Here is an 18,102-nt window from a genome sequence, read left to right on the forward strand (position 1 = left end):
AATTGATTTCCCCCAAGTCCACCTTAATAATGGTTTATGGACTTTTCTTCCAGGAACTTGTCCAAATCATTTTTAAACCCAGTTACACTAACATCTTTTACCACATCCTTTGGCAATGAATTCCAGAGTTTAATTATGCATTGAATAAAAATATTTTCTCCTGTTTGCTTAAAAATATTACCTAATAACTTGATTGCGTGTCAACTAATATTTGTACATTTTGAAAGAGGAAACTACCAGTTCACATTTACCTGTTCCATTCCACTCATTATTTTATAGACTTCTGTCATATCTTCCCTCAGCTGTCTCCTCTCCAAGCTGGAGTCATAGTCTCTTTAGCCTTTCCTCATAGGGGAATCATTCCATCCCCTATATCATTTTGGTTGCCTTTTCCTGTAACTTTTCTAATTCTGCTATATCTCTTTAGAGATGCGATGACCAGAATTGCACACAATACTCAAGGTGTGATCGCACCATGGAGCAATGCAGAGGTATTATGATATTTTCTGTTTTATTCGCCATTCCTTCCCTAATAATTCCTAGCATTCTATTTGCTTTCTTGACTGTTGCTGCACACTCATCAGAGAATTTCAACATATTATCCACAATGATGCCTAGATCCTTTTCCTGGGTAGTGATTCCCATGTCAAACCTTGCATTGTGTAGTTATAATTTGGGTTGCTCTTCCCTACTTGCATCAATTTGCACTTGTCCACATTAAATGTCATCTGCCATTTGGATGCCTAATCTTCTAGTCTTGCAAGGTCATCTTGCAGTTCCACACAATCCTCTTGTGATTCAACAACTTTGAACAATTTTGTATCATCAGCATATTTGATTACCTCACTTGTTCTTAGCTGTAGATTATTTATAAATATGTTAAAAAGCAGCAGTCCCAGTGCAGATCTCTGGGGCATTCCACTGTTCATCTTTCTCCAGTGAGAAAATTGGTCATTTTTAGACCTACCCTCTGTTTCTATCTTTTAACTAGTTCTCAATCCACAATAGAACATTATCTCCTATCACATGACTTTTTAATTTCCTCAAGTGTCTCCAGAGGTACTTTGTCAAATGCTTTCTGAAATTCCAGATTTACTATATCAACAGGGTCACCGTTATCACATGTTTATTCATGCCTTCAGAAAAAAAAAGGTAGCATATTAGTGAGGCAAGACTTCTCTTGGTTAAATCCATGTTGGCTTTGTCCCATTAAACTGTGACTTTCTATATTTTCAATAATTTTGTTATTTATCATAGTTTGAACCATTTTTCCCAGCACTGACATTAGGCTCACTGGTCTCTAGTTTCTTGGATCACTCCTGGAACCCTTTAAAAAAAAATGGCATTACATTGGCCACGATCCAGTCTTCAGGTACTGTAACTGGTTTTAATGATAGTTTACAGATTATTAATTGTAGGTGTGCAATTTTATTTTTTTCAGTTATTTCAGCACTCTGGGATGTATATCATCTGATTCAGGTGATTTGCTATTCTTTAGTTGGTCAATTTATCCTATTACATCTTCCAGGTTCACTGAAATTTGTTGCATTTCCTCTGAATCATCAACTTAAAATATCACTTCTGACATGGGTGTCTGCCTTACTTCTTCCTCAGTAAAGACCGAAGCAAAAAAATTAATTTAATCTCTGTTATAGCTTTCTTTTCCCTTAGTATCCAATTTACCCCTCGATCATTTCTGTTCTAACCAACTCCCTAACAGGCTTTTTCCTTTGAATATACCTGAAAAAATGTTTATTATAAATCTTTGCTTCCACAGTAAGCTTCTTTTCAAATTCTCTTTTTGCCTTCCTTATCAATGCTTTGCATCTAACTTGCCAGTGCTTATGCTGTTTCTTTTTTCTTTATTCAGATCCCTTTTCCATTTTTTGAAAGATGTTCTTTTAGATAGAATAGTCTCTTTCACCTCACTTTTTAATCATGCCGACAGTCATTTAGTCTTCCTTCCACCTTTTTTAATGTGTGGAATACATCTGGTCTGGCCTTCCAAGATGGTATTTTTAATCAACATCCATGCCTAATGTAAACTCTTAACCTTTGCAATTATTCCTTTAATTTTTTTTCCTATTTGCCTCATTTTATCATAGTGTCCCTTTTGAAAGGTCTAATACTATTGCAATAGATTTCTTTAGTATCCTCCCTCCAGTTATCAAGTCAAATTTGATCATGTTATGATCACTTTTGCCAAGCCAGCCCAACACCTTTACCTCTCACACCAATTTATGTGTTCCAATAAGGATTAGATCTAAATAGCTCCCTTTCTTGTTGGTACTTATAAGAGCTGCTCCATGAAGAAGTCATTTATTTCATCTAGAAACTTTACCTCCTTAGCATTTCCCGATGTGATATTTACCCAGTAATTTAAATCATCCATTATTACTGTGTTGCTAATTTTGTTAGCTTCCCTAATTTCATCATTTCATTATCTGTCTATTCATTCTGGCCAAGTAGATGGCAGTACACCCCCACTGCTCTTCTATTTCCCTTCTCACATGGAATTTCTATCCATAATGATTCTATAATGAATTTTCTTTCCCATAGAACTTGTATCGTGTCTTTAATATATATAGCATCACCCCTCTACCTATTTGATCATTCCTATCTTTGCAATATAATTTGTACCCTGGTATTAGTATCCCCTTATTGTTCTCCTTCCACCAGGTCTCTGAGATGCCTATTATATCTACTTCTTCAGTCCTGTACATTCTAATTCTTCCATCTTACTTTTTAGACTTCTAGCATTTCTATGCATATATTTCAAAATGTGTTTTTTATATGTATTAAAAAGCTGCTTATCAGTTGACAGGAGTAATTTGGAGTGTCTCTGCTATGTTTGCTGTTTACTCAAGGGCACATGGATTACCTTACCATTTATCCCAGCTTGTATCAGGATGCCCTGTTTCCCTGTTTTGTTAATATCTTTCAATAATGCATCATTCTGAATCATGTGCTTCTGAGCGACTTTTGGCTTTCCCCCATCATCTAGTCTAAAAGTTACTCTATCTCCTTAAAGGTTTTTGCCAGCAGCTTGCTCTGTTACTCCAATAGGTGATATATTACTATTCTAGGGCCTGGTGTTAGTATTTGCATTGCTGTTTTTTCATAAGTTTGCTGTTATTTGAGTCCTGAGAGTCAGGGTAGTGACTGTATGGTATGGCAAGGTTCTAGACTTCTCTTTCTCTGCGGAAGTTTGTGTTACTTCACAAAACAGCAGTGGAGGGATATTTTTTGTTGAGATGACACCAGAATTTGAATTTTTTTTTATGTTGGTTGTAATGTCAATTGTCCTAGCTCTGCATCTGTTCTTATGATTATTGATATTTTATTGTAGTTATGATGATTTCTGGCTTTCTACTTAGAGGATTCATGAAAGAATACATTCATTTTGGTTTTATTACATGATTGATTGGATCTGTTTGTTTTCTTTGCTTTTTACATAATGTACTTGTGCATTTATAAATGGCAATAAATATAAAATAAATTAATACAAATTAATAAGGAATTTTTAATTTTGGTAAGTGCTTGAAATAATTGAGAAATGTTTTAAAGTTTCACGCATGAATCATAATGACTGTTGCAAACTATTTAGAAAGCCATTGTAGGGTTCAGTATACGGCATTATTTATCAATAAGAATACAACTAGTAGGTCTCAGAGCTGCATGCCTACAGCCCACCTGAAAAATCAATTCTGGCTATGCCACTGGCATCAGGTGAATATGTGACTACAAACAATGAAGAATTTCCAGTTCATGGCAAGAGAAGGGAATGTCTTATTTGCTCTAGTCTTTCTTGAGATATTTGCATATGATGATCCAAACATTACTATACACATTACATTACATATCTTTCTTGCTTCTGCATTTTTAACTGGGGAAATAAGCAGAACCATAAAATCATGTGTACCTATCTGGTGTCTCTTCAGAAACACTGGTGTCTGAGCGGGATTTGCTCCCATCCAGGCTATCAATCCTGTCAGCCATCCAATGATACAATTTCCAATCAGAGATACCCATTTCTTCTTCTTCCTTTACTTCTTTAGCACATTGTAGTGTAAAGAGCTTAATACTTGGGGAGTTCTTATTCCAGTTAAAAACCAGATTAGATGTAATGTAAGGCATGTGTGAGAACAAGCACAAAAGGTAGAGAAGTGCCACCATCTTTAGTAAACTTATCCTGTCTGACCAAGATATAGGAAGAATATCCCAGTTTATCCATTTCTTTTTTCTTCTGTCAACCAGCAAACTGGTTGACGGACAGAAGACAATGTATGATGGTAAATGGAACTCTCTTTGAAGAGAGAGTGGTTTTAAGCGGTGTACAGCAAGGATCAGTGTTGGGACCAATCCTGTTCAATATCTTTGTGAGTGACATTGCAGATGGGATAGAAGGTAAAATTTGTCTTTTTGCGGACGACACCAAGATCTGCAATAGAGTGGACAAGCCGGAAGGAGTGGAGAGAATGAGACAGGATTTAAGGAAGCTGGAAGAGTGGTCGAAGATATGGCAGCTGAGATTCAATGCCAAGAAGTGCAAAGTCATGCATATGGGAAGAGGAAATCCGAATGAACTGTATTCGATGGGGTGGGGGGGGGGGGGAGGCTGATGTGCACGGAGCAGGAGAGAGACCTTGGGGTGATGGTGTCTAATGATCTGAAGTCGGCGAAACAATGTGACAAGGCGATAGCAAAAGCCAGAAGAATGCTGGGCTGCATTGAGAGAGGAATATCGAGTAAGAAAAGGGAAGTGATTATCCCCTTGTACAGGTCCTTGGTGAGGCCTCACCTGGAGTACTGTGTTCAGTTCTGGAGACCGTATCTCCAAAGAGACAGAGACAAGATGGAAGCGGTCCAGAGAAGGGCGACCAGAAAGGTGGAGGGTCTTCATTGAATGATTTATGAGGAGAGATTGAAGAATCTAAATATGTACACCCTGGAAGAAAGGAGGAGCAGGGGTGATATGATTCAAACTTTCAGATACTTGAAAGGTTTTAACGATACAAAGACTACGACAAACCTTTTCCATCAGAAAAAAATCAGCAGAACCAGGGGTCACGAGTTGAAGCTCCAAGGAGGAAAACTCAGAACCAATGTCAGGAAGTATTTCTTCACAGAGAGGATGGTGGATGCCTGGAATGCCCTTCTGGAGGAAGTGGTGAAGACCAGAACTGTGAAGGACTTCAATGGGGCGTGGGATAAACACTGTGGATCCATCAAGTCTAGAGGTCGTGAATGAAGAGTGGATGGCTCACGGGAATGACGGCTACTGCCTGGAGATTATACCCTTATTGAATAAACATACACACAGTTAATGCGACTCCAACATTGCTCTAAGCTTCAACGGCAAGAGAAAGTGTGGAAAAAAAGGATTTGCATTCACAAAAAGCGGGGAGTAGCTTGCTTGTTATGGCGGTTACTACCCCAAACTAAATAAGCCAGATACTTTACTTTCAATCCATATCCAGCATAGCTCTCTGCTTCTACGGCAGGGGAGAAAGTCTTATACTTCACGCATATCCAACATAGCTCTCTGCTTCTACGGCAGGGGAGAAAGTCTGATACTTCACTTTCAACACACATCCAGCATAGCTCTCTGCTTCAACGGCAGGGGAGAAGTCTGATACTTCAAGCAAATCCAACATAGCTCTCTGCTTCTATGGCAGGAGAGAAAGTCTGATACTTCACTTTCAACGCATATCCAACACAACTCTCTGCTTCTACGGTAGGGGAGGAAGTCTGATACTTCACTTTCAACACACATCCAGCATAGCTCTCTGCTTCAACGGCAGGGGGAACGTAGAAAGGTGGATCTATATATAGACAATAATCAAACAGGAGTTACATAGTCTGGGTAAACAAAGGCATGGGTGTAGCTTGCTTATTGCGGCGGTTACTACCCCTAACTATGGTAGATATTCATTTGGATGCAGTTCCAACACTGCTCTCTACATTAATGGTGCGGGTGGAAGGGAAATAGAACCAAAAGGTTACTAAGAGCCAAGAGTAACAGAAGTATGAGAGAAAAAAAAAAAGTGCATAGCTTGCTGGGCAGACTGGATGGGCCGTTTGGTCTTCTTCTGCCGTCATTTCTATGTTTCTACGTTTCTATGTTTTGTGACTTGGCCACAACTAGAGGAAAATTAGTTTTGTAAACATCCCTATATAAAGTGTTAGCCAAAAATCCTAAATATTTAATTGCATCTTGGACAGTCTTAAACTCTCTAAGGAATTCCAGAATGTTTCTCAAAGATCTGATGGGAAAATTTCTGACCTCTGATTATTTTTTAATCAGACACTTTATTATTTAAGTAGTGGCTGGGATTGTGGGGGGAAGATTTGTTTTTAGGAATGGCCATGAAAAAAAAAGAATATTGTCAGCATAAAATGAGATTTTGTGGGGAACTGCTTAAAAAAAACTTAAATCTTTATTTGCTTTCTAACAAATTGCACCAGGAGTTCTCTGACCAAATAAGAGAGGCATCCTTGCCTTGTACCCCTTTTATTCTGGAATATCTGAGACAAAAGTCCTGTCACTTTAATTTATGCACTAAGATTTACATGCATTGCCTTCATCCATGCAATGAAATTGGGTGGGAAGTCAAATTTACGTAAAATATTAAATAAGAATCACCAATAAAACTGATCAAAGGCCTGGTCTGTGTCCATGGGATCGTATGCACTGTATATATACTAATTGCAGAATTTAAGTTTTCTCATGTTAGTTACTGATATTCTTCTCTTAAACAGAATTAAAGAAGTGCCATGCTGGGTCAGACCAAGGACCATAGAGACCAGCATCCTGTCTCTGACTATGGCCATTTTGGGTCACAAGCAATGGCAGATTCCCCAATAATTGATTAATTTCTTGTATCTAATCCCAGGGATAAGGTGCTGGCTTGCCTAAATCTACTTGGCTAATAATTGTTTGTGGACTTTGCTTCAGGAACTTGTTCAACCCTCTTTTGAACCCCACTATGTTAGTTGCCTTGATCACATCTTCTGGAAACAGATGCCATAGTTTTATTGTGCACTGAGTGGAAAAATATTTCTTATGATTTGTTTAAAATCTGACAGTTGCTAGTTTCATGGAGTGTCCCCTTGGAGTGTTATTTAAAAGGGTAAATAAACCTTAATGTATCTCTATTTATCAGTTCTACCCTACTTATATTATAAATCTCAATCATATCTCCTCTCTGTCATCTCTGCATTTGTTTGTTTGACTTTTCTTTCACTGTAAATAAATTGCACATAAAGGAAACTGCCAGAGTCTGCCTCCTTATTCCTTTTGGCTGCTTCTCAAGCCACTATCACCTAGTTAACACACATGGTGGTAGCAGTGGGATCTCTTTGCTGAGCAGGAAGCACAGGCAAGGGCCCACAGCCACAGCAAGAGAAGAAAAATAAAAATAAAAAAATCCTGCAGTGGTTTTTTTTTTCTTTTCCTGGGGCCTCCCAGCTCCACTCACCCAGCCGTTGCACATCAGGCCAAGGGGGCTAGCCTCACCTGTGAAGTCAGGGGTCAAGCAATGAGTAAGGGCTGGACAGGCCAGCAGGGTTTTTCTTGTTTCCGTCCCCCTCTCCTTTCCCCAGAGAGGTACATAGATTGGAGGCTGCTCGGTAAGCAGGGAAAATGGAGCAGGTGATCCAGCTCCTTTCTATAAGGTTATAAGAATTACATAACGCCTTGCAAATTCAAATTGCAAGAGCAGGTGATGCAGCAGCATATGGTGCTAACCCAGATAGCTCAAGCTGTGCAAACCACTGTAACCAGTTCACCTCCCATGTCATCGACAGTAGTTGAGATGACCCCAGAAGAACTTTGAACGCTCAGCTCAATTGGCAGGCTGAGCAGAGGACAGGTGAGCTACCTAGCTGGGGAATCTATTCACCAAGAGTAATCAAGATGCCTTCCAAACAGCCAATACAGAAGGAAGGGCCACCTACCAGGAAGTCAAGGTCTCCATTCTAGAGAAAGCAGGACTCATCCCGGAAGCCTAATAACAGCAATTTCAATGGGGATTTCTACAGGCTGGAAAAAACCCAAGGAACCTATTCCACAGACAAAGATGTCACGTCGAAGTGGCTGCATTTGAAAGGGAAGACTGGGGTGGAGGTAGCCAAAGCATTTCTGCTTGAACAGTTCCTAGACAGCTAGAATGGTCTATGCGACATTGGATCTGTTGACACCCAACCTTCCATTTGAAAAGGCACTGGAAATAGCGGAGACCTATTATCAGGCACAGACTATGCCTGAGTAGTCATGGTTCACACTCAACTGGGTAGAGGACAACAAAGTCCTAAGAGCCAGAGGCCCTGAAAACCAGTAGCCTGGTCTTTTCACCTCCGCCGAACTGCCGTGTTTCACCTGTGGTGAAAGGGACCATTTGGCCAGAGACTGTTCCTGTAGGGAAGATGAACCCATGGATGCTAATGCTATGGCCACACACTTTTGTAATTTCATGGATGTCCCCAGCCAGGGAATCTTTACTTTTGTGATTGCAGTTGAGCTAGATGGCATTTCAACCCAAGCATTAGTGGACTCTGGGAGTGTGAAAACGCTCATTCAATGGGTTAGTGAAGCAAGTCTAGAGTAGTGACCCTGGCATGCATACACAGGGACCTAAAGGCAGTATCCAACAAGCCAGGTACAACTGAAGACCCCAGTCGACCAAGATAAAATTGAGGTGGGAGTTCTTCCTTACCTACCCTACCCCATGGTCGTAGGTCGGGACTGTCCTAACTTTAAGACCCTCTGGAACCAGCTCACAGTGGGTTCGTCCAACTATAACAATGAAGAATTGGACTTTCCAGAACACTTTCCCTTGGATGATCCAGATCTCTATCATAAAGTCTCCAATACTCCTAAGTCCTGGAGGCAGTGCCAACAGTACAATTACACTTATGCTGCTAATTTAGAAGCAGCCAGGAAGGAGGGATCAGAGTCAGGGGAAAAATAGCCACCCACCCAGGGAGCTTCAAGTGGGCCCAGAGGGAGGATGAGTCTTTAAGTGGGACCAGGAGCATATACAGAGGGTGGGCAGAAAGGGGGGGGGGGTGTCATCTGGGAAAGGAAAAGACCCAGGAGAAAATATTGGCACAATTCTATTGGCCGGGTCTACATAAACAGGTCCAGTTGTATTGCCGGTCCTACCCTACTTGCCAACTCACAAAGCCTGTTAGCATAAGAGCGGAACCTCTCATACCAGTGCCCATAATCAAGACCCCTTTTGAAAGATGGGCATGGATCTTGTGGGGCCACTAGAGAGATCTACTGGAGGAAATAAGTACATCCTCATCATTCTGGATTATGCCACAAGATTTTCAGAGACAGAACATGAAGACCCCCTACAGTGGTGACCGCCCTATTTGGAAGTTTTTTCACAACTTGGGCTGCCCAAGGAGATCCTGATGGATCAGGGAACACTTAATTTCCAAGGTAATAAAACAACTTTGCACCTTTTTTAAGGTAAAGACTCTGCCCCTTGGTATATCACATGCAGACCAATGCCCTGGTTGAGCACTTCAACCAGACCCTCAAGCAAATGTTGAAATTTGTGGATGAATATGGAAAGAACTGGGACTCGTTGCTGCCCTACATGCTGTTTGCAATCTGCAAAGTGCCTCAGAGCTCGATGGGGTTTTCCCCTTTTGAACTACTATATAGGAGGAGGCCGAGAGGAATTTTGGACATAGCTCGGGAAACTTGGGAAGACGAAGGAAACCCTGGGCAGAACTTTCTTGACTACATTCTCTGAGTGCAAGATCACCTAAAATAAAAAGCTGGAGAGGTGGCCCGCCTGTGCCTAGAGAAGGCTCAGGCTACCCAAGCCTGAGTTGATAATTGCCCCATGATCCAAAGAGTATTCCAGTGGGGGGACCACAGCTTTGTCCTCCTCACCTCTTCGGAAAGCAAGCAATTAGCTCATTGGCAAGGGATCCTATGAAATTTTGGAGAAAACAGGGCCGCCCGTGGATTACAAAATAACCCAGCCTGATAAACAAAAGAAAACTCAAATCTACCATATAAACCTTCTGAAGAAGGTGAGTTCCACAGTGTGTGGAGTGGTAGAAGAAGAAGAGTTTGGTCCAGAGGTCAGACCTAAAGTGGACCAAACCCAGATTCCTTTCAGAGGGCAATTGTCCACTGCACAGACAGCTGACTTAAAGCAGCTGGTGAAGCAAAGCCAGGAGATATTTTGAACCTACCGGGTCATACGTATCTGGTGCAGCATGACATCATTACGCCTTCTGGAGATGTAGTGCAGAATCCTATCAGATTCCTAAGGGCAGATGTTGGCCATTTAGACTGAAGTGAAGGAGTTGCTCCTGCTTGGAGTTAGAGGAGTCTAATGGTGATTGGTCCTCACCATAGTATTGGTGCCAAAACAAGATGGCAACATATGGTTCTACATTGACTTAAAAAAGGTCAATGAGGTCTCAAACCTTGACACACAAATGATGCCTCAAGTGGATGAGCTGATTGAGCATCTAGGATCAGCCCAGTTCATCATATCATGTACCTTACAAAAGGATATTGGCAAGTGCCTCTCACGCCAGTGGCAAAGGAGAAGACTCAATTCTCGATATCCACGGAACTTTTCCAGTTCACCATCCTCCCTTTTGGACACCATGGCACCCCCGCAACATTCAGCATGTGGTCAACCGCCTGCTCTGCCCACATCAAGGGTACGCAGCCACCTATTTCAATGACATAGTGGTGTACTGCCCAGTTTGGAAGACACACCTAAGCCAACTCCAGGCCATGCTAAACACTCTGAAGAAAGCAGGACTGATGGCGAACCCTAAGAAGTGCTTCCTAGCGGGGGCAAGAAGTCCAATATCTTCGCTATACCCTGGGAAAAGGCAAAGTTCATCTGCAGACCCAGAAGATCGAGGTGATCTCCTGGGTGCCAGCCCCTCAAACAAAAGCAAAAGTGAGTGTTTCTAGGCAACATGGTGTATTATGGCAACCTCAAGGTCAGACAGAGAATGTTCTAGAAGGTTGAAATGTTCTCCTATTGGTTTTTGAAAGTTGCCATTTCTAATGTCAGATTTATTACTATTTATTCTTTTCCTCATAGAGTGACCTGTTTGTCCCATGTAGACAGTAGAGGGATATTGCTGGCAGATAATGGCATATATTACATTTTTTCATTTTCATTTATTAAAATTTATTAATCACCTAACACTTAGAAGGCCTAGGCGATATACAAAAATACATACATAATAAAAACAAAATAAGAAAATACAAACAAATTTTAGCTTCACAGAAACCAAAGAACAAAATACCAAATATTTATGGTAAATATATGTCATAGTAATACCAAGCCTATTAGAAGAAGAGCAGTTAAATGTTACCCAGATGTTGTAGTTGATGATGTTGGTCCTGTGTTGGTGTTGTCTGGGTTAATATGTGTGTAGTCACAAAATAAGAGAGTACAGACCCCCTACTTATTACACCACAACACACATATATAGTGAGTCCAATAACATCAATCAGAGAGTTCTAATACATCATATCCTCATATAACAATTTATTCTTAATTTATTCTTAATTATCTCACTCAATTAAAGAGCAATATTGATAGAATACATATACAGAATTTTCATAAATGTATCCATTAATACATACATTAACATTGATGTAAAGACCTGTGCAACCATAACATCAATAACCCAAGTACATTAGCAGCAATACATTAGCAGCAACATCTTAAAATACCCCATTTCAGCCATTCATCCACACACACTTCCCCCCCCCCTTTTTTTTTTAAACCACCCCCCGTCTAAGATCATTGCTACTTGTCAGGTTAAGATTCTCTTCATTTGGTTCTGCTCAACGTCAAATACAGTCTGTGTGGGAGCAATCCTCCACGTCCCAACAAGGATCCCTGTTTCCCCGCAGCTTCTTCAGGGGACAGTTTACTCCCGACTCAACCAAAGAGAAGTGAAGCCTTCCAGCCTTCCGCCCTCTGGAATACTGCACCTTCACAAGAGTCAGTGACAGATATTATCTTCAGTGAATTAATACACATATATCAATATCTCATAAAAACACAAAATCCAACATCAGCCCCTACCCACTATTATATGTATCGAGGACCTTACTTCCTCCACAAATTTAATCAGCAACACAGCTGCACACCCACCATGTGGATTCACCACCTATGGTAAAAAAGATGACATCATAACTTCAAGGAGGTTTTATACACACGGTCTAAACATACTAAGTATATATCAAAGAACCCACCTTATATAACTCTTCAACACTCTTATATATTCAACATACTGCTTACAGCACATCTCGAATAATCCACTTCATGTGTACCTATAACAAACAAGGTACACAATACAACCATAACTTCTCAAAATTCCAAAAGCTCAAGTTGACCACAAACCACTATTCAAAACCGATCTTACCTTACAGACTGTACCGCTTGATGTCAGGATGCCAAAACAGTTTTTACGCCTCAAAACGGCAGACCAATTCAGACACCACCCTTCTCACAAACCGACAACTCTTCCAAACAAGGCGCAGTCAATTGCATGGCGTAACACTCCAAATATAACCCCCATCTCACAACCACACCCATCCACGCCTCTCAAACTACACGCAGCCAACCACCAATAGAATCACACCATCCACCACTATCTCAACACGTACCACAACGCAACCAATCATAACAAACCACGCGGAGAACACGCACTACGTAACCACCACATCCAACACAAAAATATATATTCAAACCCAAGACATACCAAAGTATATCCTTAACAATATCACAAAAGCATCCAATCACCTAACCATACCACAAACCACTCAATCATATTACAATACGCCGCTCATTCTGCCACATCCAACCATAACCCATACTATAACCCATACCCAAAACCATAACCCATACTATAATATGTGGACAGAGTTAGCATCTGGGTTTCTGGCAGGGTCAGGTTCCTGAGTTGGTGTCATTTTTACACTTTGTGGTTGTGAGTATCCATTTGAGGTTGAGGGGGCTGCAGGTAAGCCAGGATAGGGTGAGAGAGTGGTATCATTGTTCAGGGTGGGTTGCAGATCCTTGATGTCATGTTTCAGTGATTTCAACTGGGAGCTATAGGTAACAACCAGAGGGGTTCTGTTATTTTCTTTTTTGGCTTGATCCTGTAGCAGAGTGTGCCTGGGTATTTGTCTAACTCTGTTGATTTTGTTTCCTTACCTCATTGGGTAGGTACTGTAAATCCAAGAATGTCTGTTGTAATTTCTCCAGATGGGAGTCCCTCTCTGAGGAGTCAGAACAGATGCAATTGTACCATAGGGCTAGGCTGTAGAATAATAGACCTGGTGGGGGGGGGGGGGTGCATACTGGAAGCATGTAGGTATCTATGGCAGTCAGTGGGTTTTTGGTATAATGTGGTTCTTATGTGTCCATGTATTTGGACAGTGTTGTCCAGAAAGTGGACTTACTGAGTGGATTGCTGTAGGCTCAGGTTGATGGTAGGGTGCAGTTTGTTGAATGCTTGGTAGAATTCTTTAAGGACTTCTAGTCCTGTGTCCAGGTGATGAATATATCATTAATGTATCTGAGGTAGAGGAGTGGCTTCTGGATGTTGAGGAAAAATTGTTCTAAATCTGCAATGAAAATGTTGGCATACTGTGGAGCCATAAAGGTACCCAATACGCCAACATTTTCATGTCGTATTGGGTACCCGCATGGCTCCACAATACAGATCTACATGAATCTACGTCATTTCAGTCTTCCAGGATATTCTCTGTCTGACCTTAAGGTTTCCATCTTCCTACAAAGAAACGTCAAAGGAGCACTCCAGTATGAAACTGCTGAACTGGAACTCATTAAAAAAAACTTACCATCACCCAATGTCTGATCAGAGACAATGGCTTCATTTTTATTTTTTATTTTATTTATAACTTTTATATACCGGCATTCGTAAAAAAAACATCATGTCGGTTTACAGACAACTGAGAAAGGAAATTACAATGATAGATGGAGGAAGGATAGGAAGTTAAAAGGTGACAACTTTACTGTAGAGCCAACGGGCGCCACAGTTATTAAATGAGATTACATGTGGTTAACCAGGTTGGACATAAATTAATTATATACAAGAGACGACAAAGTGGGGGGTAGCGCGGGGGTGGGGGATGAAGCGCATAGGGGAGGCGGGGTGGGGTCGGAACTGTACAAGGGGGCAGGGGGTGGCGATGGGAAGGAGAGGTGGTGACTGAATATTAGGAAGCCATAATATGGATGGGGTGGTGAGGGAGGGAGGGTGTGACTCACTACAACTATCTATGAACTTAACTATTATCAGATCATTCTGTCCACACTTAATTTCAGGTCTTAGTAGGCTATAGTATAATGCTATTAACATTCTCTCCACACCATGTTCTGCCTAATTCAGTGCCTTCTCTCTGTTCTGTATATATTCTACTCATCTCATGTACGTCTCTTAATGCATGTGACTAAGTGGACTCTATGCTTGAAAGCTCATGCTTTAATTAATTAGTTAGTCTATAAGGTACCACTCAACTTCTGTCTTTTTTGCTACACCAAACTAACATGGCTATCCCTCTGAAGATTTTTCACCACTTGGTTATTGTATAGTCATTTTTAGAACTTTTCATAGTGGAGACTTGACACTTGTACATTCACTAATGTGATACCTGGACTATGAACTATGCCAGAAATTTGATTATCTAGAGCTTCATCTTTATTTGTTGAAAATGAATTGTAGCTGCTTTCCATAAAGAGAATTAGACGAATAGATATAGTAACAAATATAGGCATGGTTCAGTCCTTTGCTTTTAGCAAGTAAGGACTTTTCTGCTTATACCAACTGTGTGAAATGTGCCTCTTGACCCCAGTCATACCATGTGGCAAGATTTTTAAAAGATAGATTAGAGGCACAATCACACCCAAATTTTATGAGGTCATTATTTAATTGAAGGCAAAAAGAGATGGCCTGAGTAGCTAGAGTTTTACTGAGGCAAGGTCCTTAGTGTCAGGCTTCAAGACTGTCTTTCATTTTTTTGGACTGGTGGAAAGGAAGCAACATAGTGTAATATGTGAATCACAGACCAAGATGACTGCATAGGTTGTTAATGGCAGACTCTTTGTTTTAAATATTACATGGCTTTTCATATCTGGCTCTATTGGCCTTGAAAACTGGACTATTCTTTTTTCTCTGTTATCCCTTTATTATAGAACCTGATTTCTGTGAAATAAAAAAAAAAAAAAAGATGCAAGGAAAAAATGGTATTTTTCCTATGTTCTATTTTATTTTTTAAATTTTCATAAACATTTCTCAGACATGAAATTTATGTTCTACAATAATATCACAATTTTTCCTACATTGAAAATAAAGTCCTGCTGACTTTGAAGGAATGCAGGTTAATGCAAGCACTAATTAAAGCATAGAATCTTGAAAAGAAGAAATACAAAATATACTTATCAGGTAATTCTACAATCCAAATCAAGTAAAGGTCCCTGCACTTAAAATAGTCATTCTTTAGACATTAGTCAGCTAATTGTTCTTTTTTGCCAGAAAAAATATCAGAAGCATTTCCCTGAGATGCCAATTGTGGTAATATAGGTCATTCTACAAATGAGATATGTCTGCACTGATAGCAGATGAGATGATTGATTTTGTAGCGAGAACATTTTCTCATTAAGAAACCAGTGACCCAGCTTTCTTTGTTTCAGAAAATAATGTACCATGGGTAAATATTCAGTCGAATATTGGACATAGCCGATTAATGTAATCAGCTAACTCAGCTCCTCCCGTTATCCATCTAAATGGCTTTTGAATATTTACCCCTATATATTTATAAATAATAACTTGGTATAATAGCCATTAACGTCAGGCCCAACTGACCTGTCAGTGACAAGCTACTATGGAAAAAAAATATCTTTTGTACTTCTTTTTGGTTTTGGCATGATGTCTTCTGGTATATAACTGCTAGGATTACTGATTACAAATGCATTTTTCAAACAAACCAGGTATGACAAAGCTCCAGTAAAGCTCTGGTTGTTTTCTTCCCTGATCTGATATGACAAGAGACTTCAGTAAATCATTACTATTACTCTCCTGTTTTCAAATACCTTGTGAAAGAACACACCCCGAGCTTTGTATCCTAATTTTCTCTGCAGATATTCTGATTTTTCTCCTATCTTTTTAATCTTTTAACTATTTGTATCTGTTTCGGGATTCACAAAATAGCTGGTTAATGTCTCTAATGTTATTTCATGTTATAATCATGAGGTTGATCTCTAAAGGCACATGTTGTAGTAGGGGTATTCACTGTGATACCTCAAGGATCCCAGCCAGGATACTGCAGTATGTGAACTTAGCTGAATTTTTTACCAAATGCATGTAACTATATTTGATGACTATTCATTGTGGATATTTTAGAAAACAAATCCATTTGTAGGCCTTGAAGATTGTAAATGAATACTATTAGTTTTAGAGTATTTTCATTCTGCCAATGGCAAAACAGTGCTTAAAATATTTGCAGTTTTAAATAAAAAAAAATGAAAGGGTATAAATTGTTGCATAAAGAAAAGGTGAAATTGATTTTTAATACTGGGCTGGTTCAGTTAAACCTGTACTGCTTGGTTAAATAATCTCATTGATTCAATTGGAAAGTTCCAGTTATCCTGCCATTTCATTATTATATGTAACTGTTTTACTAGGCTGGGTCGCCAGCAGTGCGGTCATCAAAGGTTCCTACACTTGGAATTGAGGACCGGCCTTTGGGCAAAGATGGAAGGACTGCTGTACCCTATCCTCCAAGTAAGTAAAAGAAATTAATGTTTTCATAATGAAATACCACCATCACTTTTTTCTTACTTTTTCTCATTTTCTTATACTACTGTTTACAAGGAATTCAGAATCCTAGAATTAAGGGACTGTGTAGGGAGGAATCCAGACTCTTTGGGTCAAAATTAATATTAATATAATGCAATGTAATTTTTATAGCACCATTTATACATAAGTAGAACACAATACTTGATAGTAATAAGGTTTGCAATGTTCCAGTACAGTTAAAAAAAAAAAATAGAGAGGCATCTAGAACTTGACAAGTAAGGAAAGAAAATAAAAAATGAACAAACATGGTCTGTCAGATAGTTGTCAGTGCATGGAAGGAAAGTAAAGGAGCAGTTTGTTCTATTCAGTATTTGTGAATGTTCCCATTTAAAGGGCACTTTTGAAGTTCTTATATGGGTAAACATATTTATCCATGTAAAATTGTGTTAGGAAAATTGCCCCTCCTTCCTTTAGTATTGATAAAAATGCACTCACTTTTTCACAGTGTGCACACTTCTACCTGTGGGGGAAAAAGGGTGGGGTTAACTTGGGAGAGACAAAGTATGTGGGTACTAAAGAACAGGTGAGGTGTACACAGGTACAAAAGCCTCTGTGTTTCCCTCTCTAGGGAGAAGAGTTCTGATTTCTAACCCCACCACCCTTTATATATGTACCTACTATTTACCATCGACCCTCCTGTTCGATTTTAGAAAATTAGCCAAAGTGCCTAGCAAAACAAATCTCCTTTATTCTAAAATTACACAGGGCAAAGCTTAACACTTTGCATCAGGAAACACACAGGCAATTGGGGATACAGGCAATAAGAAAATCAATAATTACAAAAGCATATCTGACATCTGGTGCTTATCAAATTACCATTAATTTCTGCTGGTCTCACCTCTCTTTAGCCAAGACTTACTTTTGAACGTTAATAAGCTATACCTTACTAACCCACGGTGTAGGAAATGGAGCACAGGTTCTTACCATGTGGCTGGCAGTAGCTTATGTGCTCAGGCTGTTTGGGAGGTCCCTCCCTTCACCGATCTCCAGCACAAATGCAGAGAGGACAATCACGGCCACCGAAGCTACAGACTGTTCAATTCTCAAGTCTCTTAGACCTTGTCTAAGAGACTTGAGAATCCTCAATCCAGGATGCACGGGGGTAAAGCAGGGGTGGAAAGCCACATCACTCAGGATTACCCAAGAGGATCTTGGGTAATCCTCTTCATAAGGTCATTTGTCTGGCGTGCTGTTAGCTGGCCCCTT

The 18,102-nt window shown here is 39.9% G+C and overlaps 1 protein-coding gene across 2 annotated transcripts in view; it reads left to right on the forward strand.

Moving 5' to 3' along the window:
• MED13L (mediator complex subunit 13L) overlaps nt 1–18,102 on the forward strand; it is a 667,498-nt gene that overhangs the window by 508,334 nt on the left and 141,062 nt on the right. For both annotated transcript variants that reach the window (XM_029619261.1, XM_029619262.1), the window contains one exon: nt 16,722–16,821. In XM_029619261.1, coding sequence (XP_029475121.1) covers nt 16,722–16,821 — 100 coding nt within the window. The remainder of the gene's footprint in view (nt 1–16,721; nt 16,822–18,102) is intronic.

The sequence above is a fragment of the Rhinatrema bivittatum genome, chromosome 11, assembly GCF_901001135.1.
Source record: "Rhinatrema bivittatum chromosome 11, aRhiBiv1.1, whole genome shotgun sequence".
Lineage (NCBI taxonomy): Eukaryota > Metazoa > Chordata > Amphibia > Gymnophiona > Rhinatrematidae > Rhinatrema > Rhinatrema bivittatum.